Source organism: Maylandia zebra, linkage group LG10 (assembly GCF_041146795.1).
Source record: "Maylandia zebra isolate NMK-2024a linkage group LG10, Mzebra_GT3a, whole genome shotgun sequence".
Classification (NCBI taxonomy): Eukaryota; Metazoa; Chordata; class Actinopteri; order Cichliformes; family Cichlidae; genus Maylandia; species Maylandia zebra.
In genome coordinates, this window is record NC_135176.1 from 23276698 (window position 1) to 23302519 (window position 25822).

Consider the following 25822-nt stretch of genomic DNA (forward strand, 5'->3'; position numbering starts at 1 on the left):
GCGTGTCATATGACTGTGACACCCATGGAGACAGTTACAAGGAACAAGATTTAGTCGTGGATTTGAAAACGGAAAGAGACTTTCTGTACCGAATTCATTTTGGTACAAGATGCCTCCGACTCTCTTTCAGAAACTTTTTAACAAGAGAAATGCGTTTTCATCGCCACCCCCGAGGTGTAGCAAAGAGGACCCAGCTTTCAGGTAGCTTATTGTGTGCGTGCGTGTCCGTTTGTGGTTTGTGTGTAGGGTTGTGCGTGTGTACGTTAATAATATTTATGGCTTTCGCTTTGACGTCTGAAAGGAATGACAGTGTATTTGGAGCAACGCTTATATTGAACTCGAGGCACTCTGCAGATGAGCGTTGTGTAGTTTGGCTGATTTGACATCGGTGTTGGAAAAGTGTAGAGTGACGTGAGAGACGTGTTGTGCCTTGTTGGTGCGGTTAGCTACATGCTAATGCTAGCTGTTGGACGTTAGCGAGGCTGCTGCACGCGCTGTCTTGGTGGGACTTGACTCAGCTTGTTAACCATCACTTTTTTGCTCATATAAGTAATTGTTTATGTCAGCTTATAAGTGAAAAACGCTTTATTGTCATCCCGAAGATAGTCAAATGGTGCTTGCAAGTTACAGTAGAAGTATCTCGCTTTCTCTTTGTCTCTCCCTTGCTCCCCCCTCCTCTTTCCCCTTTGTTTCTGTGGTAACAGCATTGTGGCAAGAAAAAACGCACGTGACAGTATTGTCGCGCTCTTTTGTAGCTTATCTTTGGCTGGATCCTGATAACTTGGAGCTAATTAGAAGTAGCATCCCTCGACTTTGCCTCTGTTACTGTACTCTCCACCAGACAACAGAGCAGGACACCGTGGGCTCTTAATGGAAGCACATGTGATCGCTTCATTCGGCCGCTGACGCATCCCATACCGTGCTGCTGTGTCGGTAGACTGTTGATGCACAGTGTTAATTTTACTGAAATAGCGCTACATGGCGTCTGAATATCACCTAACATTGCAGTGATGTTAAATAGACAAGTGGCTGGAGTTTACTTAGAACACCGATGCTTAGAACAAATGCAAGATGGCTTGTAGTGATTATAATATTTCCTGCACGCGTTGCTTGTGTTCCACATCCACTAAAGCAGATAATCATGTCATTTCCCATGTAGCTATAGAAAACATTTATCATTTCCAAACACCAGTGCTCTTTGATATTTACCCTATAAAGATCTGGTCATGTATTTTAAAAATTAAAGGCAAGTTAACGCAGTATTGCGGCGACATGTTGCCCAATACTGTCAGGCTTGCAACTGGGCGTCCTTAGCATATATAATGTTTCCAATCATAATCTTAAAACAAAGTTTTATTTATGTATGGAGTATAAAACCGATGTAAGCTGCATAAGAACTCTTAAGGTTACATTCAGCCTGACATGGCAATGAATCATTGAGCTGAATGGGAGTTGATTTGCAGTCTCCCTGTGTATTTTCTCTCACACCCTCAGGGTCAGGTCTGCCACCATTGGAAAAACGTGCTCTAAAGCTTTAAATACACTGGCATTGCACAATGTTTCTCCCACCTTGTCACTCATGGGGAAGATATTTACCTGAAAGCGCATCTCCTTGTGGTGCTGCTTGCACTTTGGTCCATGCCTGAGCCAGAGCACGTTCCACTGTCATAAAGGTGCCCTGCACCCAGTGATATAAATGCAATCTGTGTGTGTGTGCGTGGAGGGGCGGGGGCTGACTGGCATCAATCCCAGAGCAAACAGGCAGGCAGCAGGCTTTTCTGTTAGCTCAGTGGTCAGCTGTGCTCTTCATACCTCTGGCATAAGCTTCCCATTCATCAAGCATGAAATGCTCTAGAGAGGACAGAACTGTGTGGAGACATGGTTGGAGAGGGACACTTGTGTGGTAGCAAGAATAGGCTAAGATGCAGCATTAGGAGTTTCTGCATAAAAGAAAAATGGTTAAAAGGAATTTAAAAAACACTGAGTTGAGGGTCTAAGGGAGGAGAATCTAATGGGACAGGGTGGAACAAATAAGTTGGAGGATGAAGTGGTTAGCAACTGAGCATGCAAAATTAAAAGATGGACAGAACAGAGAATATAACGTGACTGCAGTCCACTGGCAGAGGTGGCCTGCAGAAATGATGACGTTAACAGTATTCTGAAGTAGAGCAGGGCGATATGACCAAAAAATTTATCACGATATACATTTGAAAATTTGCGATAACGATATAACTGACGATATAATTGACACTAGACAAAATACTTTACAACTCCTCAACTTTATTAGTGCAAAAACCCCCCAAAACATCAACGTATTTTCACTTAAACAGGCAGCTTTTTTAAGTGCATTAAAGTTATATAAAAAATTAACAGTGCAAATGCAAATTCCTTGCTGACAGTTTAACCAAAAGGCATTTCCAGTGGAAATTGGCCGACATATCCTCAGCATAACCATGTTTAATATCCACAAAACTTAAAAAGAGGTTATACACACACAATACGTAATATTATGTTGAAGCACAGTACGTATCACTCCGCGAGGCACCTGCCTACGATAGCCGTAATGCTCCGACAATCCATCGAGCAGTGCGGCTTTGTAGCTTAGCAAAGTCGTACTGAAACATTTGACAGATTTTCGAGTGCCATGTACCACATAAAATCGTTTCGAGGTCAGTAAACACAACCAGAATTCATACATACACACGGGATTATAATCTGTCGATTTTCAGAAAAATCAAAGGATTGATTTTAAGTGTGCCGTATTTTCCAAATAACACGGTAATAACGACGGCCCGCTAGCATGCTCTTACCAAAAATAGTGCTTTGTTGTGTATCTGACGGATGAAAGCCAAACCAGTTCCACACCACTGAAGTTGGAGCATTTTTACAAACCTGGTTCATCTGTTTCATTTAACGATCCCCTTTCGCTCTTCTCATTCTGTGTCGCCGCCATGTGCGTATGTAAACAAAGGCACTGCGCATGCGCGTTTTACCCTTATTCTATCGCGATATTTCATTTTCGTATCGTTGCCCAACATTACACCGGTATTACTGTGAACAGTATGATATGGCCCAGCCCTATTCTGAAGTATTTTTTTAAAAAGCACTGTGTGAGAATTATACCATGAATAAATTTGGCTGGGTAGGATGCTGCAGTCAATTTCAATCAAGACGTTAAAAGAAAATGACCTTAAAAACCTCTGACAGGTTGGGGGGGGGAATAAGCAAGCCCAATGTGACACCAGAAATAGCTTTTTTTAGTTTGTACATCAGGCTTATTATTGGCATTTTCCAGTCTATATTTTTTAATATCCAGAAGAGATGAAGTCTTTCCTGTTTTGCAAACCTCTGGCCTGCATACTGCATCACCGACACCATGCACTGCCACACCACTCCACTGTGCCCTTCAGAATACCATAGAGGGCAGTAGTTTGGCTGACCCTGAGAGGAAAGCCTAAAAAGACTCCTGTTTCCCTGGCTGCGGCACCTGACTGGGGACGGCATACTGTACATTACACCAAAAGCCTTTGGCTCATCCTGTAGCCAGTCTGAGACCTGATCATTAGCCAGTAGCTTTGTCCTCCCACTCACACCCAAACTGCTTGTAATGGCAGCCTGCTGAGGAAACTTCCTACATGACCTGCACTAACAGACAATATACGAGTAAGAGAGTAAAAGCAGATTTACTCAAGTTTGACGTTTTCTGTTTAATATATAGATTCGTGGAATTAAACTTTTTCTATGGTAAACTAGGACTCACCTGTTTCCTTTTCAAGTTGATATAAAATGGTCACAAGTCTAGAAAATATAATAAAACTTTGGTGAATTTAAAATAAATTAAATTAGTACAGTGTATTCATGTAGATTTAGTAAATCATGTTTGACAAGCTTATTCATTACAGCCTGTGAAAATGCATGACGTTGCATTTGCTGGAGTACTACTTTTTTTTTTGTTTCTCACACCGTGGAATTTATCTTTAAAAATGTTTTATTTATAGTTTGGGAGAAGTCGTGTCTCAGGTTCCTGATTGGCAAGGCGTCCTTCCTCCATTGCGTACTTTCATAACTCGGTGTGTCATGTGAGGCTTTCATCAATCTCAGGCTGTCATGTTTGTTGAGTGATCACATGGTTACCAAAGTCACTGGCAAAAAAAACCTAAGCATCTTTGCAAGTGTTGATGAAGATGCACACTTTGTTTTGTTTTTTTTGTTTTTTTTAAGTAATGCTCTCTTCTCTTTTATCCTGTTGCTGTTTATCTAAAGTTATGAATCAACATGTGATCACTCGTACTGTCTCAACCCTTTTATCGCATCACTATCTTAAAAAATTCCCAGCTTGACTCTAAAATGAAAAACCCATCACAGCGTTTTTATGTATGCTTGTTCTGCTCTGCTCTCTGTTTGATTACTTTCTTTTTAAGCACTCACTGTCGGTAAACTGACATGGATTACTGTGAATGTTATAGCTTTATTTTGCAGGGCTGCTTTCTTCCCTCGGTGCATGCTTGTGTGAATGCTGCAAGCGTGCCAAGGTTCTGTAAAGACAGCGGCTGTCATCGGGTTCCTATCGGGGCTATTTCAAGTGGCCACACTCAGGCTTCTCAGAACTGCAGGGTCATAGTAAGGATATAATTTGATGTTAAAGTTGCAGGGGCATCACACACTTTACAGCGGTGCGCAAACGCGTTTGTATTCGTCACAAACTTTTCAGAATGTGCCCTTTAGCTTGATATTAAATTTCTATTATGCTCTGTGAGCCAAAGGGTCAGTGTCTATTCTACTATTTAAGCACAGTGTAATTATGTCTACATGTGCTACCAGAATGAAAATTATAGCGCCAGAGGTTGTATCAAAATGTTTTTGGCAGTGAAATTGCTGTTCTACATTACCTTTAGTATCCTAGCAGGTTCAGCCGTGAAATCTAAGCAGGGCTATTAAAGATGTACTGGAGGCAAAGGTAGAGAGGCAAGTTTCAGATGGAAGGAATATGCAGAGGGCGGGTAGTGGAAATATTAGACAAAGGATGATCAAGATGGAGGGGCCCAGCAGGTTGAAAAGAAGAAGACCACAGAGGAGCCTTGTGGATACATATATTAAAGGGGGACATTCAGATGGTTGGTGTGACAGAAGAGGATGCAACGGAGAGGGTGAGATGGAGGCAGATGATCCATGGTAACCCACGGATCGAAGAGAAGAAACATAATTTACCAGTTAGAATGTGATAACTCAAACCACAGGTTGAATTAGGAGTTTTAATTGGCCTTCGTGTGTCCAGAACATGCGACCTCCCTGCAAACACTGTATGGATCAATCAGCTGTCTGCCATGTGAAGCTCATACTCAGTTTAAGGACCTAAAGGAGTGTCCATACTGAAAGCAGTTCTTGTCGGCTGTAGTTTATAGTTAACAGCTTGTCTCTAATGGACATTCAAGGCTCCACATGCTTAGGTAACCCTCTAATGTCTTTGGTTCTCTGTCGTATGTCAATCAACACTATCCTTTGTTGTCATTGGTAATCGCCTCGCTGGTACCCCTAGCCTCAAAGTTTTATATAATGCTTGCTCAAATTTAGGGCTGCCACGATTACGTCGACTATCAAAATCGTCGACGACTGATTTAATAGTCGACGCGTCGTTTGAAACTTTGTACGATCACAAAAGACGCAGGAATAAGTGGCAGGATTTAAGAGTGTAATAATGGACTGAAACAGAAGATGGCAGCATTGCATGTACAAGGATGTCAGCTACCGTTAAACCCCGAAGAAGAAGAAGCAGCTGTGTCCCAGAATTCATAGCGCGGCCCAGCGCAGTTTCCAACAATGGCGGCAGCTAGTTAGTTTTAATGTTACTCTTATTATTCTTTCTGGGTCACAAAATAAACGTTTAACATATTTTCAGGCGAGAATGTAGCTGTGTAAACCTCAAATATCTGCTCAGTTTATCAGGACACCACATATTTTCAAAAGCGCTCCGACGTTTTCGGAGACATCTGTTACCCACTAGCTCGTTAGCGAGCCGGGGGCTAGGCTCACTAGCGCCGTGAGAACACCGGACTCCCCGCAAATCGTTTTCAAACCCACCGCCGTCTTTCGCTACTCAGGTTAAATATATATGAGTCACTTAGATAACTTAAAATGTTATTGTTTGGCTTTTTTTTTTTTTAGTATTTTATTTGTTCCTGAGTAAATCAGTTTGTCTGAGATTAAAGTTATAGTTTTTACACAGCTGAATAAACGTCAAGCAGACAGCTGATTATCAGAAGTGTGAGATGCTCCAGAATATACTCCAGTGTCCTGTTATATTTTAGATAGCAAGGAGTTTATTAAACTTCACCGAAACAATCTGCAAATTTCATTAAAATTTAATAAACTATCATCTTGTCTTTATTTTTAGTTAGCACAGACATTAAACACTTAAAGCTGTAAGCTAATGATAGTTAGATAAGAGCAGATGCTGTTGGTGCAATAAGCTGTAGTTTTACGTCTAATGGATGATGATCTGATTAGTCGACTAATCGCAAAAATAATCGGTGACTAGTCGACTATCAAAATAATCGTTTGTGGCAGCCCTACTCAAATTGCGTCACCAGTAGTTGTTTTGTCTGTGGTTGCTTGAAGATAAGGCTTTTATGGTTTCTGGTTACCAAGTCACTGACATTTCCAAATGAATGCTAGGATGATGACTTTACATTTAGCTAGGCCTGCTTATCCTGTGGCGTATACGCATTAAGGAACTCCCTATGTTATTTGCATGGTACAGTGATGAGAGGAGTTATTAGTTTATTTTCTATGACTGATTTGTTGTTTGACATTTCTACTGTATAGCAAGTTTGCATGTGACCTTACCAATACATTACAGATGTACCTGAGAAGATCAGAGAAAATTACATTTGCTTTTTTTTTTTTACACTGGATACTTGGGGCTGATGCAGAGACACATTTTTGGGTATTGAAATTCTTTTTTATTTGGATCATCATCATCATCATCATCATCATCATCATCATCATCATTTATTTATTTATATAGCACTTTAAAAACACACCTGGTAGACCAAAGTGCTGTACAATACTAATATGCACATAGTAATAGACATAGCAATAAAGTTAAAAAACAATAAAAAAAAATAAAATAAATAAAAATAAAAATGTCAGTTACACACAGAGTTAAAAGCCAGGGAATAAAAATAGGTTTTTAATAAAGACTTAAAAACTGGCACTGATGCAGCCTGTCTAATATGGAGAGGAAGGTTATTCCAAAGCATCGGCGTGGCAACAGAGAACGCTCGGTCTCCTCTAAGTTTCAGCCGTGACTTTGGGACCGAAAGCAGCAACTGCTCAGCTGACCGAAGGGAACGAGTGGGGACGTGGGGCTTCAACAAATCAGACAAATAAACAGGTGCCAGACCATTTATAGATTTAAAAGCCAATAAAAGGACTTTAAAACGGATCCTGAATTCAATTGGAAGCCAGTGTAAAGAGGCCAAAATCGGAGTGATGTGATCAAATTTTCTTCTACCAGTTAAAAATCGTGCCGCAGCATTTTGCACTAATTGCAAGCGTGACAAAGTGCCCTGCCCAACCCCTGTTAAAAGAGAATTACAATAATCTAAACGTGAGGTAATAAAGGCATGAATAACGCTTTCCAAGTCACGCTTGGAAAGAAAGGGCTTAACCTTTGATAAACGTCTGAGGTGATAAAATGCTGATTTTACCACCCCGTTTACATGGTCATCAAAGGTGAGTGCAGAATCAATTTTAACTCCGAGATTTGTGATCGAACTCTTTAGTTGGGAAGTCAAAGCTGCAAGATCAACATCCAGAGTATGAGAAGAACGATTTGGGCCAAATAAAATTGCTTCTGTCTTCCGATCATTAAAATTTAAAAAGTTGTTTGCCATCCATGCTTTGACATCAGTAAGGCAGTCAAGCAGAGGTCCAGTTGGGAGACTATCAGAATGACTAAGAGGTAAGTAGAGCTGGCAGTCATCTGCGTATAGATGGAATGGCACTTTATGCTTTCGGAAAATCGCGCCAAGGGGCAAGAGGTACAATGAAAACAATAACGGCCCAAGAATAGATCCCTGTGGAACACCCCAAAGCAGAGGGGCCACAGAGGATGAAGCCGACCCCAACTTAACACAAAATGTCCTATTTAAAAGATAGGACTTTAACCACATGGATAAACATTTTTTTTTTTTTTTTTTGTAATTTATCCTAAATGTATATTTAACTCATTCACTGCCATTGACGTCTATAGCTGTCAATTGCAGTGAATGAGTCAATGGGTTTAACTCATTCACTGCCAATGGCTGGCAGTGAATGAGTTAAGAAGCTTTTACACATAAGTGAATTAAAATAAATCAGTAACTTAGCACCACATAGCAAAGGTATTGATGAGACTGAATATTCTCAGATACGAAGCTGTGGGAGTAATTTATTGGAATTTTGAAAATCAGAAAATTCATATTAACTAATTAGCCTACATTCAATCTCTAAATGAGAAGAGTGTTGAAAGGAAGAAATGACAGAAAGCATGGTGAGGGAGGTGTTTTGATGCAGTGAAATGATATTTGCTTTTTGAGGCGAAACTGAATCTCTCGATCATATGATCTTTTTTTTGCTTATTAGAATTTGATTTACATGTGCAGCACTGACCGTTTACCCCGATTTCTACGTGACTTCCACCAGTACTCTTCAGCTTGATGTTCCGTTCATGTGATTATTTGTGAGAAATAGTCATACACTCGATACTCCCAACTCAGCTGTCACTCATTTTCTGTCATGTGTTGCTGATTCAGAAGTTGTCACACAGAGTTAATCCAGAGTGTACACAACCTCACTGGGTAAAGATAAATGCAGAGGATGTGTATAGTAAGAAAAGTTAGAAGTAAATAAATAAATTTAAAAAAAAAAAAAAAAAGTGTTCCCACTGGCTAAACCTTCCACATAAAACACGAGTGTTGTCAGAGAATACACTTAGACTGGGCTACTTTTTGCTTTACTTGTGACCTTTTATTCAGATATGGTGTTTACAGCTAATTGATTATCTATTATATCTGCCTACTTTAATCAGCTAGTCTCTGTGTGTCTATATTGTAGGTGTGAACCGTCATCTCAGGGTGTTCCAGAAATGCTCTCAGTATCATGTGACTGCTGGAATGCAGAAGTCCTCAATGCTACATAATCAGCACAGAAACTAGCTGATATGCAGGTAGTCAGGTGTTTTCAGAGCGTGTGTGACAATATGTTCACTGTATTGTAATGGTAGTTCCCCTCCCCTCATAAAAAAAAAACTTGGACCCTCAGATTATTTTCAGTAGATTAATTATTTAATAATGAATAAACAACTTGTTTACCTTAATCAGTTGATTAATGAACATTTTTCCCATGGAGGTTTCTGTTGGCTTTCTCCAGCAGCAGAGGAGTGTTGTTTCTGTTGTTTGTTAATTTTCAGACTGTATACCATTTCACAGATACACCAATTCCTGCAGGGAAGGTTTCAAATTTGACAACTAGGCAGAAGTATCTTCTACTTCTTGGGAAGTATTAGCACTTGTCTGAGTTTCTGAGAACATATGTATACAATATGAGCTGATGAAAGCTTAGATATGTCTGAAAGATCAGATGTGTTAACTGCGTTTCAGGGTCACATAGTGATTTATGTATTTATAGTTGTTTGTATTGCCTATGTGCCATGCTGGAAAGTAGCACTATGGCACAGAATGACCTATAGCTCACAACTAGTGGTGCAGCTGGTACTCATACATGTTTTACATTGGGGGTTTGTGAAGGTGCATGAGCTGTGTTAGGAGCTATATACAGCTTTCCTATGCTGTCAGTACATGCATATTGATACATGACTTCAGTAGTACTCCTGTGTAATGATCTCTAAAGTCATCACTGAGCAGGCTTCCCACATGGAAAGCTCTCTCTACTTTATCTAGATTCTTCTTGGTGTGGTTTGCTTGCTATTACACACAACCTTAGGGTCAGCGGTTTCAGTCTTTACGCCTGACTTTGGTCATATGTTGCCGCTTTACTTCCCTGTTTCTGTTCAATATTTGCCAAAATGCACTTTGTGCTCTAAAATTTCAAGCAGGGATTTTCAGCAAATAGTGTGCAGTATGTTCAGTGTAGCTGCCTTTTCAAGACAGTTAAGCACCTGTTGATTTTAACATGCTATGACACCATCCAATATTACCCAGTGCTGTAGCCTCCACAGACGGCCCTCTGATGGGAAGCTGTAAAAAAAAAGAAAAAAAAAGTGAGGTGGAAGCAGATGAAAGCTGAATGAACAAGAGCAGTCGTGCCTTACGTTCATGTAGAAAATTAATGGTTGTGTGTCCGCAGTCTTCGAGTAAACCTATAACCACACAGAACCAGTGTGTAACCACATTAAGGAAGGAAGGCTGCCTCTGCTAACATTAGCTACACTGAACAATCGTGTGTGTGTGTGTGTGTGTGTGTGTGATGTCATGTTATGCTACACATTTCAGCTCGTAATTTAATGTTAATTTTGAGTTCACATGCCATATTTGTAAGTCCTACCTGGGCTATCAGATTGTGATCGATTTTAAGTTTCCTGAGCATTTTCTTACTTTTAGATGAGTTTTTAAATGACAAGTAAATTAGTCATCAGGATTCAAGCACATGCAGTGAAATTCCAACTAACTTGAACTTGGGCTTTCAGTTAAATGGCAAAATGCTGTATGATGGGGAAGTTTTTTTTATTTGTTTTGTTTTTCATTGTAGGAATTGTCCAGTTTTATGACACTGTTGACCCTCTTGTGGTTGCTGGCTGCAGAAATGTCTTTTTAAAACACAAGCTGCTGCACCTATCGGAACCCTCTGTCACACACAGCCGGAAGAACGTCACACAGCTTAGGCAGAGGGGATGTTTATGTAACTGTCTCTCTGTCTCGAACACACACACACATTCTAGTGGCATGAGAGAGTGAGAAAGCTAGGGCTCTTCGAGGTCAGTATAGGCTGATGTTTGATTCAGTACAGTCTAGGTAACAAGGCTGCCACGTTTTGACCTTTATCACTTTACACCTTCCACGGAACAGCCGTGGAAGGTTTTGCGTCAGCGTTGCAGTTATATCAAGTTAATATGAGTGGAGAATATGTGACAAGGAATGTAGTTTAGTATTTAAGAATGGGACGGTGACCATTTTTAGGTTGTGAGCAGCCTAAATAAACTGGTCCATTTCTCTGAAGTTCAAGTTGTGGGGAACTTCATTGACAAGATTTGGCAGCTTTATGCTCTTTCTTACCCCAAATGTTTTTTATATGCAGTTTGTTCTACAAGAGAAAAAAATGCATGTTTAAATTAATTGGAGAAAGAAAGAGAAAGCTGATGAATAAGGGAGAGAGGAAAAAAAAGAGCGGGATTCAGAAACAACAGACGAACAAGTCCCTACTGTCACTCTCTTATCACAGCGCTTTCTGGCTGTCAGCGGTCCAGACTCAGTGCTGTTGCCGCCTCGGTACTGTCCAGCACACACAGTGTTCCTGCGATCACCTGATAGTCTCATGTTGTTGTGTGAATTTAGTTCACCGCTATTCTTAGAACCTGGTTTGACTTGGAGAGGAGAAGCAAGAGAGGAATAGAGAGAGGGGAGAGGGCTGGGGAAAGACTGGCAGACTCGCAATGATGCCCAGGTAGGAGTCGGTAATGTTTAACCTGGCCTTTATGCATCCAAGTGGGCACGGTGGTGTTCGTTAAAGGAGGTTTGTGTACAATGCTTGTGCTGTTACCCTTAAGTTTGTTTTCTGCCCGAGTGTTGGGAGCTACAATGTGCCAGCTGGCTGTTACAAGCAAGACCGTAAGAAAGGCAGTCGCTTTTTAACTGTCAGCCTCAGTGGCATTGAACAAGATTGATTCTATCTGTTGAGGTCAAGTTACATAATATAGATTACTGAGTTTGTGGTGAAGCATGCCTGTTGGTTTTGGGTGAGGGGAAAAAACACTGCTCATGTATTTGGGTGGAGTTTCTGTTTTATATCTATGTAATGTCAAATTGATAACTGTTGCCACAAAAGAAGGTGATTCACTCATTTTACATCCTGATTGTTTCCATCTTGTTTTGTTTAGTTTTCTTTGTTGTTGTTTTTTTTTAATGAAACATGCAGAAAACATTCATGGGTGGAATGTTTTTTGGGGATTTTTTTTTTCTATCAACAGGTTGCTCAAGGAAATGAAACCTTTTTACACCTGTGGTGCTCAGAATTTGAGTCACTTTTGGTTCAGACAATTGCGGTCACAGCAGTACAAGCATGTAACAGTCATGAAGTCATGTGCTGCTTTTATGAATGACTCCCCTCTCTCCTCTGTCAGTGCTGTGACTGTCACAAGCTCACTGATGGGGTACTTCCTCCTTTGCACTAATTTTCCTTGTCTTTCGCTCAGTGTTGGGTTTTGTTTTGTTTTTTTGTTTGTTGTTGTTGTTTTTTTTTTTTCTTTGTCAGATATCTATCTTTATCTCTTTAGATTTCTGGATTTTTCTAGGTCTGTTTTCTTATTGTGATCTGTTTGGCTTTTGTTCTTTGTCTTTCATGCCTGCTCTTATTGTTAAGTGCATCTTTGGTCTTTAGCTGTTTCTTATCTCCTCTTTTGAGTTTATTCTTTGTTTTTTTTTTTTTTTTTTTGCCGGTGCTTATAAAAAGATTTGGCCTTTTTACATCTTTTTGCTTTCTGTCCTATCTTTATTTTATTTTTTTCTTTGCTTCTCTTGTCTTCTTCACTGTTATTCTTAAAACAAAGGGAGCACTGAGCCTGGCGTCAAATTATGCAGATTCATTCTGGGTTGATCTGTAAACAGCACGTCATCTTATTTTGTAAATGTCGTACCCATGTTATTTAATTGCTGTCATTTCTTCCTTGTTAGCTGTGTTAGCTATTTAAGCTCTGGAAAGATATCCGTTTGTTAAAGCAGTTTGTGAGAGTTGGAACTTCACATCTTAGATATTACTCTTAGTGCCTCTTACGTAGTGGTGTCAACCAAATTGATCTAAATTATAAACTGTTGTCATATTAATAAATTAACCACACATGAAAAGCAGTGATCCAAAGACATATGTGATACTTAGATGAGCTAAATATTGATACTATGCAATTTGAGGCCATTATGTAGGCCATAGAGGAATTATGCCACCAGTTTGGCACGTAGACTGAACAAATAATTGTTTTTTTCCCCCTTGGATAAAATTGGAGGTGCAGCTATTCATTTATTCTAGTATTCAAGTATCCTATCGATTACTTGATTGATTGATGGAACAATCAGATAAGTACTTTTGTCTTATTAAGGAGTAATAACAAGTATTAAAAAGGAAAAACGCAGGTCTGTCAGAATGAACTGATCATTGGTTTCCAGTTTAGAAATTGCAATGTTTTTAATAGTTTAACTTCTTATGATAGCTGAATGAAAACTAAACCTTTTTACGTTGATGTTTTTATGTGTAAATTATGGCCATATTAAGCTTTTCATAAACAATCACAAGGACAGAATTGTCAGGGTATACATGCAAATTAAAATGATAAAGTAACTAAAATAGCTGTTACTGTCTTTTTTTGGAAGGCTTTTTTAATAGCAGACAAAAAAAAAAAGAGTTCTCACAGCATTGTCTCCAAGATGGGGTAGATTTGTTTTGTGTTCATTTGTATATTCATGTAAATAAATGTTACTAAAGCCTTGAAATAACAATGTTTTTCTACACCCCATGGCTCACTTTAGTCTCGCCCCTACTTGTTCCAGGTATTGCTGGAATATAAATTTGGGTGGCTGCCGACAGCCTTCATCAGGCTGCCTAATTTAAGCGCTGTCTCTCAGACCAAGTAAACAGTTCATCTGCATGTTTTATTTTAATTTCTGTAGCTTACCTTTAGTTTTTCGCTGTGTAAAACAAATAGCATTGGATGGGAGTTCCCCTTTCTTGAGCACTTGGAAGGATCAAAGCAAATTATTTTTACTTTAAGGGCTTTTTTAAATAATTGAGTTTTCCGAGTTACCCAGTGAGTCATTGCAGCCTTAGATAAAATCATATCGTTAAAAAAAAATGCTGAATGCTGGCGATGCATTTCATTGTTTAGTGCCGACCATATGGCTCTGGGCATGGTCTCCCTCCTGTATTTCTACTTCTCAAAGCACCACATGACTTTGGTTTGACAAGTTAACACTAAGGCTGCATCATAAAACCCCCTCCTCTTGCTACTCTGCAGGACTGAATAAGTTAGCCTGTCAGAATGCTGGTCATATTTTGACATTAGTGTTTGGTAAATAGTAGCTCACATGCAAGGCATAGACCTTTTCTCTTGGACACATCACCATGCATGACAACACAGGTATTCCCTGCCCCATTGAAGTTCACTTCCTACAAAAATGGAATCCTGCTTTTGAATGTGTGTGTGCTATTTTGATGGCAAGATTGATGGACTTAACAGTTCTTTTTCCACCCCTCCCCGTCAGCCCATTTACTATAAACACTTGTGTTTAGGGACACTCCCTGCTCCCCAATAAAAGGCTATATTTAGGTCAAGCTCTGTGCCCATCTGCCTGACCCATCTATCCTTCAGATCAGAAAGAAATCCCCTACCATCATTCAGTCGATCCAATATCCTGTCATCTTTATAGCTGTCACTAAATCAACCAGGGGGCCGAGTTTCCCCAAAAGCACATGAGGATTCTGGGAGCCTAATGAATGGCAGCTATTAGTCACAGTGAGTTGTAAATATACAACATCATCCTTCAAGTATTACCTGAGATGGCCATCATTAATGAGATGAGCTGAGTGAAACCACAGGTTACTTAGCAACAACCATGGAGCTCTGGCTCCCTGTAAATGGCTTAACTGTTACTTAACAGCAGTCCAGCGATTCCTGCCAGAAGAAGAGTACTGGCATGAAATTTCACAGCAGTTTACAGATACTCTAAATTTCCAATGTGGCTCAAAGTCTTATTAACTATTTGTGTATTGTAATGATCTTAAAAATTTGCATTTGTGAAAATGACTTTTCATTTAAAGAAAGCCAAAAGTTGTATTTGTGCTCACAGTTTTTTAATCATGCTGTAATTCTGGCAGTGGATGATGGCTTAGCAACTTGTCAATGACGAATCAAGTCATCTAGTTGAATTGCAAAGTGGTCACACAGGCTGATTAGTTACATGTGCATCTGTGAAGGTACGTGCTGGAAAGAAAAGGCATACTTTGTATTATATTGTTAATGTGTTTGCTTTCTTTAATCCAGTTACATGACTGTCTTGGGTGACTTCTTTCTAGCTAGGTACACCATGAATCCGTTAGGGTTAGACTGGTAGTACGTTCTCATGGCACACTTTGTGTCTCCCTATTGACTCTGGTATGACATGGGTGAATGACAGCTGTGGCATGGAGAACACTGGCTCTGCCATAGCTGTGGGATGAGTGACGGCTTAAACTGTGCTTATTACAAGGTTGAAAGCATGTCAGATTTACATTTTCTCTTATGCACTGAGCTCTTCCAGTTTTCTGCAAATGAGAATTTTGCTTTGCAACAAACTCAAGTACAACTCCAAAACATCAGCTTCAAAGATATGCTTAGGATCCACAATGTCAATGTTCAAGTTACATTACTGCAAATGTTCTTTGCAACCTTTACAGTAATGCTGTAATGTCTCCTATGTTTGTAATTCAAAACATTAGAGCAGGACTGCATCTTGTATGTGTATGTGATTTTGATTTTATAATCCACAAAGTTATGTTTTTGCTCTGCGTATTAGTTTCTGCGCCAGATTGTTTCAGAAGGTATTTTGTTACCACATTATGATGTTGTTATTAATGTACAGGTTTCTTGGATATGGCCCATAAACCATCAGGTGTGTGTGTGTGTGTGTGTGTGTGTGTGTGTTAATTCACTCCCATGTGATCCCACTTTTCTCTGTCCATTATTCCTCCCATTTAGCTGGCCACTTCCCCAGTTGGAGCCCAGTCAGATCAGGCTGATAGTGTACCAGGACTGCGAGAGGCGTGGCAGAAATGTCCTGTTTGACTCCGCCGCCAAAAAAAGGGCTACGGAGGAAACCCCCATTACTGTAAGTCGTATGTCGTTTTTGTTGTTGTTGTTGTTGTTGTTGTTTTCGTTTCCCCCTTCGTCTTTATGTGCTTGTGAGCTGCTGACATTTGGGACATTTCCTAATTGCTGATTTTAAAACAAAAAATAAATAAACAAAGAGGTTCCCACGGGAACAAATGATGCACTAAAATAGCTACAGACGCTGTTGCAAAGTCTAAAATCTTTGTAAAAATTGATGTATTTACAACTACTAACTTTTTTTTAAGACCTTAAACTTTGACCTCGAAAGCTCAAAGAAAGTTATTGTAGATGAAGAAAGATAAAAGCAGTGAGACATAGGCAGGCGCAAAACAGAAACCAGTCACGCTGCCGTGACATACAGAAAGTCATGTGCCTGATTCACAAAGTCCAGAGGACACTAGCTGCACCTTAACCTGTACTACACCTCACTTCCCCACAGAAAGTTAAAAGACAGGGAGTGCACCTGGTTGGGCTGTTTGTGAGTTTGTCTTTTTGTTTAAGATAAGGAATTTCTTTTTCACAAAAAACCTGCTGAATGAATACTTATAAGTACTCTTATAGTCAGCATTCTAGGGCAAGAATGCCACAAAGGCCATTATTACCTGAAAACTCTTCAAACAGGAAGTGTCTTTGTTTGTGTCACTAAGCCTAGATTTAGACTTAATTGCCAGCACACCCATCTAGTGAGACTTGAAGATGGAAACTAACTAACTTATGCCATATAACTACCAGCTTTGGGTATATTTTTGAGTTGGTCACAGTCACTGCTTTTACCCTTTTTATTTCTTTGTAACATAACTAATATTTTTATACTGCTGCTGTTTGTTCCTTTCTGGCCCTGACCGGTTTGTTCTGGTGCTGTTATCTCCACTAATAATAATAATCGCGTCAGCTGACAGCCCATGTGTAAGCAGCATTCTTTCATCCTCACATGACAGCCATGTCACTCAGTTTTCTGTTGTTGTTTTTTTTTTTTTCCTCCTCCCTTTCCTTTGTATTTATCTTATTTTGTTTCAAGCATTTTAATTTATTTACCTAAATGTGTCATCTCTGCCTTCTCTAGCTGCCTCCTTTTAATCTATATCACTGTGATGGCCTCATTAGCGTCCTCTGCTTTTTCTAAAATAATCTGGTTGTTTTTGTCCTCTACATTATCCGTGTAACAGTTTTATATATATTTATAAGTCACTCTCTATCTTTACAACTGTTAGCTGCAGTCAGATGATATATATATATATATATATATATATATATATATATATATGTGCACTTACTGGCATTTAAAGATTGTTTTAATATAAAATCTCACTGGATCATCTATTGCTGTTATCACGTTCACCTGTTCTCACTTGCTCTTGCATATGAGAAAATGACTTTTCTCTACCATTGCTTCACACATCTGTCTTAACCTGCCTAATCTTTCTCTGTACCTCAGCTGTCTTTCTTTTGGTCCTTGTTGTCCTCCATAATATACCCTGCCTCCCTTCCTCCTGTCTTTCATGTCTTTTGACTTCTCATTATACACTTCCCTGTTCTTTCTCCTCTCATTTTACTATCTCTTCTGTTGCCTCCATATTTTAGGACTGTGTTTTGCTTCCCCTTAGGTTTGTTTCTTTGTCTGCTGACCAGGTTTCCTCTGCTTTGCCATACCTTCTCTTGCATGACTCATCCACTTATCTCATTATCATATCTATAAGTTTGACATATTGCAGGCACACGTTCACTTCCTGCTTTGCTATATGGCCACCTGACATTGAAATTAGGATGGTATATTTGCTTAACTTCCTGAACTCATTCACCTCAACTTATTGAAGCGTTACATTTAAATTGGACCTGGGCCACGTACTGTATATAGTAACAAAAGCAAGAGTTATGTTGTGTGTATGTTTACATGTCTTGCAGAGTGACATTTGTTTGCAGTGAGTACATAGATACTGCACCGACCCTGCTTACTGCATTATGTGTTTGTTGCTTGGGTTTGAGTCAATATTTTTGGTGCATTCTGCAGCATTAGGCCTTTGCCAGTTACTCTTTTCTCACATGACAGGTTTTTGGCAATTCGGATGAATTTATTTTTGAGAAGAGATTACAGCTGCAAAGCACAGAAAAACAGAATGACTAATAGAGAAACAAGGGACCAAGCAAGAGAAGCTGGACAAGGGGAGATATATGTGATGGGGTCAGCAAGAGTCATGAATGAAGAGAAAGAGGGGAGATAGTGGGGAAGAGGAAACTGCAAGAAAATGGAGAGGAAAAAATGGAAGACGGCACTTGTTCTGATATAGAAATAGATTTTCAAAGGAGAGGAAAAAAGCTGCAGAAATTGGAGAGGGATGAAGTTAGAGCAGTTGAGGGAGTGGAGAGTGGAAGGGGGAGGGAGGGAATGATTGCAGTGCTGCTCAGTCACGAGTTTTCGAAAGAGTCATATGACTGGCAGTCACATGCTTGCGGAGTCTGTGTACATGCCTCACACTGCACTGCAGCAGACACACACACACACACATCCGTGTGCCTGTTTGCCACATGCATGTTCGCAGTGGCTTCATAACCGTGTCTGTGCTGCAAAATGACCTTTATAAGTGAAAGAAAACATAAGCTGTATGCAGCAGGATTACGTAATGAAGCACAAACCGTCCTTCTACTTCTTTGCCTGTTTTCCTTCTCTCCTTCTCTCATGCTGTTTTTCTCTCACAGCATCTCATATTCCCTCTGTGTTCTTCTCTTTTTCACTGTCAGCAACAGTGGTTTCAAGTGAGCCATTACCAGAGCCTAGTCACTAAAAAGAAACCTCACACACACCCTCTCCCTCCCCTTCCACCCTCCCTAATGCATTCCTCTTGAATAGTCTGCCAAGTTAAGAAGGCACATGACACAGGCTGATTGAGATCACATTGCTTTTAGCTAGCTGTTTATACAAGTACCTCTAGATTGGGTTTCTGTGGCTTTTGACCTATAGTTTAACTGTATTTATGTTTCTCAACTAAAAGCTTTACTTCTTATGATGATTTTTGATTGTAAGAAGTCAAGGGTCCAATTTGAAACTCTGTATAAAATGGATGAAGAACACTCTTGGATATGTACTCTCTTTATGCTTACGTTAATAGTGGTCTGTATAATTGATAAACACCCCACAATACAATCTTAATGACCTCGTCTCTATTTCCACATGTGCAATTTGTTGCTACATGAATGTCATTAAGAGCCAAATATGTTCAACCCTCCTGTCTTGTGATTTCAGCTCAGGGTTGTAGGTCATTTGCAGTAGATGCTTCATATTTATGCTGCTTTTGTTTTTTTGTTTGGTCTCTAATTAGTCACAAGGATGAAAAGTTGCAAAACAAAAATCAACAACTAATTGTAGAGGTAAATAAGTCTGCATTCTTGGCAGTTGGGTCTATAATATTCTATATTTTGATTTTTTTTTTTTATCTTGCAGAGCGCCGAGTCCCAGGTGAAGATGTTTGGAAAATGCTGCCAGCTTCGTCCTACAGGAGGCAGCAGCAGTTCCCTGGACAGCTCCTCTTCCTGCACCTCGGAAACCAAGGAATCCAAGGAGCAAGGCCTCCGCTTCCAGGTAACGCAGGACTGAGATTGTTTAAATGAAGTACTCTTCTACAAAGACATATCCATAAACACACAAATGTAAACTGTGCTTGTATACTTTATGGTCCTTGGGGAGCACTCTTCAATTTAGTTTGAAGTTTGTTGCATGTTTCAGTCACAAGTTTTGATTTGCTGGTATCATTTGAGATCAAACTGCTGAAGTAAATTGTGTGCAATCTCCCCCGTTTATATTAAGTGCTAAATGAATAACTGCTATGATGCCTTAAGAATTTGCACAATGTGATTGTGTCGGTGTCTAATGCCTAGAGGTTACAATATCAAAATATTTCTTTCCTTTCCAGGGTTCAAGGTGTTCATCAGATGTGGTTATGCTGGGTGAAATGATGTTTGGCTCTGTGGCCATGAGCTACAAAGGCTCTACACTTAAAATCCACCAGATAAGGTAAAAAGAAAAGGAATGCATGAATGACTTTCTCCTCACTGCTGTTTCCTGAGTTTAAAAAAAAGCAAACATTAAATATTCTAGTTCTGAACAAAGGGACTTTTAGAAACTTGTTGAAACTATGGGATATCTGATCCTTACGTTTTCTGAGACCAAACAGTTTTAAGGTCAAGTGAAGGTGATAATAGGATCCAGGAAGAAAATAAGTTGTGAATTGATTAGGTAGAAGAAGAAATACACAACCATAAACATGAACAAAGCACATATACTAATGATCTTTGTTCCTGCACCATCATCATATCAGATCACCACCTCAGCTGATGCTGAGTAAAGTCTTCACTGCCAGGACCGGAGGCAGCGTGTACGGCAGCCTGAACACGTAAGCATTTGCAAGCTTATCAACACACGCTGTGACTCCTATGCAGAACTCTGTCATAAACCAAGATATGCCAGTATTCTCCAATCCACAATACAAGTGTTGTTGGCAACAATCCTTATAAATGTTCTGCTGGCTTTCTCTGTTCGTCCCACACAGGTTGCAGGACAGCCTGGAGTTCATTGGACAGGACAACAACACCCTAAAGCCTGATCAAAACACTGGGCCCAACAGTCTGCTAGGGAACATAGGTAACCATGGCAATCTAGTGCCGTGCCAAACCTTTTATTTTTGTGCCATGTGTGATCATTTCTCTTCCTCTGTACAAATTATGAGTAGATTACCAAGTCACTTTTTCTTTAATGTAATCATAGAGAGAAATTGCTCTATATCTTTATGTAATGTGTTTGTTTTTGTTCATTTTTTGGACTTGTTAAATATATACAAATGCATATTTAATTTTACCTTCATGGCATTTTGTTTGAAAGGCTCAACTCTGTAAAGTGTTGAATTTTGTTGCTTATTTATTTTATCGGAAGTTGAAGTTTTTCACCTTTAAGCTCCACCATTGCGGCCTCCCAGGGCGCTCTTTGCCAACAGCTTTTCTTTACAGCTACGTCTACCCTAAACTGGCGCAAGATTTCTCAGTTGGTAAACAGAATCGGCCATTCTATGAAACACTTAAGGCATTCTAGTATTTGTGCTCTCGTGCTTCACTGATCCTTATGATGACCGACTGTGCTACAGGTGGTGAAATTTGAGTGTTGGTTTTTGATGGTCAGTACATTGTCTGTGCAGCCAACTGATTTAGGCTTAGGCTGTGAAATGCTTCTGCTACAAAGATGAGCATAAAAGCCTGATTTTTAAAAAGCTCAAATGAAGAACTGTTGGCGAAGTTTCTAATTTGTGCAGATTCTCTGTCATCCTCACAGAAAAGACATCTAGTTACATACATCAAAGCTGAAAATCTAACCAATTACGAAACCTGCTTTAAAAAAAAAAAAACGTATATGGTGCATTTTCTGTGAGCGATGCCACCTCTCTTGTCTGCCTGGTTGTTTATTTCATTTCAAACTAAAAATTTCCTGTAACTAATGAGACTTTCAAACAATAGGAGGCAGTGATATTTCCTCCTCCATTCACTAATCATGGTTCGTGTTTTTTGTCCTTTTTTTTTTTTCTTCCCTTCCTCCCTTTCTTCTTTTCCATGTTTTTGTTTGTGCTGCGCAGGATTTTCTCAGCTCTGCAGCCCTCGACGGGCCTTCTCTGAACAGGGCCCGCTACGCCTCATCAAGAGCGCTTCTTTCTTTTCAGGTTGGCGCTCAAAACTGACCATGATTGCTGTGTGTCAGTTGCATGCGTATCTGTAGACTGAAGTTTAAGTAACGGTGGTTGCATTGGATGCCTCTCAGCAACTGCATGCCTGGGTAGTGATTCTTGCATTAGCAGTGATAGTATTCGAGACATAGCTTGCAATGGCACTAAGCATCTGCAAATAACTTGGGTCAGATAGGACGTGCAAAAAATTTAAAGGCAAGTGGCACTGAGTAAATGAAAAGGCAGTTCTTTAAACGAGGATTGAGGTGTCTTGGAGCCATACTCAAAGACACCTCATGCCCTTAAGCTTCATCTCTGCTTCTTCACATAAACCACAAGGAAACTAGGAAACGGTGGAGGGAATGTGTATTCCTTCAGGCATTTGCAGCCTCACAAACAAGAACTTGACTCATTAGCCATAAAGCTGTCTCAAATCATGTATATACTTTATCTGACCCATGTCTGCAGGTGGATAACACACAGGAATGCATGAGGGTTCGCTGGTGTCGGTGGCTGTAGTATTAGTTATTTTTACAGTTTCATGTCCTCCTGTTTCTGTTATGTACTCACATACTTTTACTAACATGTTGTCTTTGACAGTGCCTGTCATACTTGGGCAATGCTTTTAGGCTTGATGTGCAGTGGGCTGTTTTTAAGTTCTTTTTTCCCCCTTTCAAAATCTTTTCTCATTTACGCCAATGAAATTGTAGCAACAGTCTCACTTCCTGGCTGTTGTGCAAAGTAAAATAGCCATAATGAAGAATTTTCTACCATCTGTGTCTATCACACACGCTTAATATGCAACTTGAAGCTGTTCCTCACAGAATAGGTCTTGTTTGGGGGCTTTGTTAATCTTTGATATGCTGCTGATTAAGTTTGGGACCAATCAGATACTTCCTTGATTGTATTGAAAGTTGTATAACCATCTAAATCAAATCTCCAAACATTACTGTATTTTACATTGCAATCAATACCTTTGCCACACTTCAGTAGTGGTTATCACTACCTCCATGTTTCCCATTTTCTTTCCGTCAGTATGTTGACATTAAGTGCAGACACACTCTGTGATATCTGTGTTACGGGGTTGTTGTAGAGGGAAGTCGGCGCTGCAGCAGATGATGTTGATAGTGACACCGAGTGAGCTGTTGAGTAACAGTCTATTACAACAGTAGTGCTTTTCACCTTATTTGTCTTCCTTGTGACACTTTCTGTTTTTGGAGTTGGAAAACAAAGGTTGCTAACTAATGACATGAGAATCAATCGGGAGCGCCCACTCCCCAGCAGAGAGTAGTTCAGCACCTGCTGGAGGTTAAAGCCTTTTTTATGGAGTTCTGAGTACTGCTCCGTTGGCTATTTTAAGATATTTCAACCCCATCTCTGCTGTATTGGCTCATTGCACTCATTATTTTGATTCTAATCAAGAAAAACAACTCTTCTGCTTTGTGGTTGCTAGTCCAAGAGTTAATGTTACACATCTAAAAGCATTAGCATCTTGTGTATTATAATGCAACATTGTAAATCTCTAACATAGTGGCGATAACAGCATCTTCAACATGTTTGGTGCTCCAGTTCGTTAATAACATTTTTCTTGTTCACACAGGTCATTATTTTATTTTTTATTTTTTTGTTTATTATCCTCCCTTATTTCCATTTTCTGCCCTACTTTCTCTTCACCCACTCTCACCCTTAACTTTTCCCTTTCTCTCTCTTTCCTGTTTTTCCTCCAGGCCACAGTCACCCTATGGACATGCCTGGCCGAGGGCTGTACGACGAGAGGGACAGTGGCATCGCCAGGTCTGGTACGTTAATGAGACTAGGCACCAAAGCCTGGATTGACCTACACTCACACCACTTTCAGTCCCACAGCTGAGTTTTGAATTACGCCTACATTTAATCTGATCAAGACTAAAGAGGTCAAGGAACAGAGAACATTGAGAGTATGTCAGGAAGATACTGGGTCATTACACTCTACATAAAACCACACAGAAAGAAATAAAAGCATGGTGGAAGATGGTGTTGAGGTGAATACATAGCTTCTGAAGTCTGGAAAAGTTTGTCCTGTGGAAACTGACCCCTGTCTCCCAGGCTCTCCTTTAGCCCCACCCCTTCAAACACCACCACGTCCTATTGGAATGACTGGTACGAGGAGAATTGTACATTCAGCACGAGACCCATGTTTAAGCAGAGAGTTAAATATATCGTCGCTCGATACTAGCTTTTCTAATTTAAGAACTCTGCGTCTTTTTTTGACTTTCTCCACCTCTGTACTGTGGTTAGGCTGGAGAGGGTTTTTTGCTGCTGCAACACTCTTATCAGTTTTCTCCTTACAAGATGTACACATTCATTCAGTTATCTCTCTTTATCTCTTAAAACAAACACACAATATCACACACCAACTAAATGGTTCATGTGACCAGTGATCAGTGCGTCCTGTCAGGGCTGTAAATAACCCTGTGATCAAGGCCTGTAGAGAGAGAGTGTGTGTGTGTGTGTGTGTCAGTGTCATTATCATGCCAAGCTTGGTGTAAAGCCAGTTTGTCAAACAACTGCAGCATGTGACTATGAGCAAGCTTGCTGACATTAGCGCTCATATCAAAGGTATTCAGTAATTACAGTCTGCGTTTGTGGAAACCAAGAAAAAAGATTGAATGTTTGAGGATTCATTTGTTTGTTTTCGGTGTACCAGTTTTCTTTTCTTTTTTTTTTCTCTCCTTCTCTCTTAGATTGAGAGCACTGTTTTCAAGTCTGTCTGGCTGTGTTTTTGTGTATGATGTCTCATTGAAACTGAGTACTCTACACACTTGTTGTCTGACTAATTTGTGCCTTTTTTACTCTTCTGTCTCAACCATTCCCTCTGTCTGTTCCCTACTCCTTTCCTTATCTTTCATTGTAGCTTCCTTGAGCAGCCTGTTGATCACTCCCTTCCCATCCCCGAGCTCGTCCTTGACCAGCAGCTGTGCGTCCAGTTACCAGCGCCGATGGCTCCGCAGTCAAACAACCAGCCTAGAAAACGGCGTCTTCCCCCGATGGTGAGATGCATGCAGACATACATCTGTTTAAAAAAACAAAACAAAAACAAAACAAATATTAATTAAAATAAATATTCCAGTCAATAAAAACTGTGTAAATGAGGAAAGACACAACAGAAAATAAAGCAGGGCAGTTTTGCAGTAGAAAAACAAACATAAACCATTTGCCAGACATGCAAGCAAGTACACAAAAACATTAGGGTATCAGCTGATGACTTCTCCATATTTAAAAAATTGAGACTTCATTTGATTTCACTTCAACATTTGTAAAGTTATAAAACACTTAAAGGAAATGAAAATGTCCATCACAGAGTTTAAGGCTCAAAATTATGTTTCTGACCAACTTGGATATAATTACATTCATTACCACAGAAAATTCTAGCGATTATAAAAACATACAAACAAAAGAAACAAACTTAAAAGCTAGAAGGAAAAAAAGATGATCAGAAATGGTTTCTGAATTAATTATTTACTAGTAAATTATTTGTTTTGTTGATTTGCCAGCTGATTGATATGGTTTCACTCTAATCCAGATACACAAGTCAGCTTTCCCAGAAGTCACACTCAGAGTCTCTCCTCCCAATCACAAGCGCCCAGTGGTCTTTCACCCCTATTCAGGGCCCCTGTCTGGCTTTTGTAAAGTTTATCCTACTAGGACTTCCTCCGAATCCAGCAGGCAGCTGGGAAAAACGCGCACACACTGCTGCTGTTAGTAACAACACTGTGACTAGACGGGATGCAGTATTGGTCTGCTGCAATCAAAGTAGCTGTCAGCCTCTGGTTGTGCTCTGGTTCACCCGGACCACCAAGTCTCTTTGTGTTTTCCAAGTTTTTTTCCTCCTTTTTGGTGGCAGTATATAGAATTACCTATACTGTACTAATGATGCATAAGAGTATATAGTTAAAACACTTTGCTCCAGCACTACCTTTGTACAGACACAGGGTTGTAAATAATCAGTAAAACTTGGGGCACCTGTAGGGATTGTTAACATTAACTTTTCAGTTAATCTGAACTGAATAATCTC

General features: G+C 39.8%; 1 protein-coding gene across 4 annotated transcripts in view; it reads left to right on the forward strand.

Annotated features, from left to right (window-relative positions):
• The first annotated feature begins 21 nt into the window (after positions 1 to 21).
• Positions 22 to 25822, forward strand: part of fnip1 (folliculin interacting protein 1) — a 40775-nt gene continuing 14974 nt past the window's right edge. The window contains exons 1-9 of one of the 4 annotated variants that reach the window (XM_004561751.4): positions 22 to 201; positions 15938 to 16067; positions 19506 to 19643; positions 19975 to 20075; positions 20380 to 20454; positions 20611 to 20702; positions 21682 to 21765; positions 23496 to 23567; positions 24662 to 24797. In XM_004561751.4, coding sequence (XP_004561808.3) covers positions 110 to 201; positions 15938 to 16067; positions 19506 to 19643; positions 19975 to 20075; positions 20380 to 20454; positions 20611 to 20702; positions 21682 to 21765; positions 23496 to 23567; positions 24662 to 24797 — 920 coding nt within the window. In that variant the 5' untranslated portion in view covers positions 22 to 109. Of the gene's footprint in view, positions 202 to 8257; positions 11662 to 11711; positions 11731 to 15937; positions 16068 to 19505; positions 19644 to 19974; positions 20076 to 20379; positions 20455 to 20610; positions 20703 to 21681; positions 21766 to 23495; positions 23568 to 24661; positions 24798 to 25822 lie in introns of those variants that run through there. The other 3 variants (XM_012922029.5, XM_076889353.1, XM_004561752.4) reach the window with 3 other exon arrangements.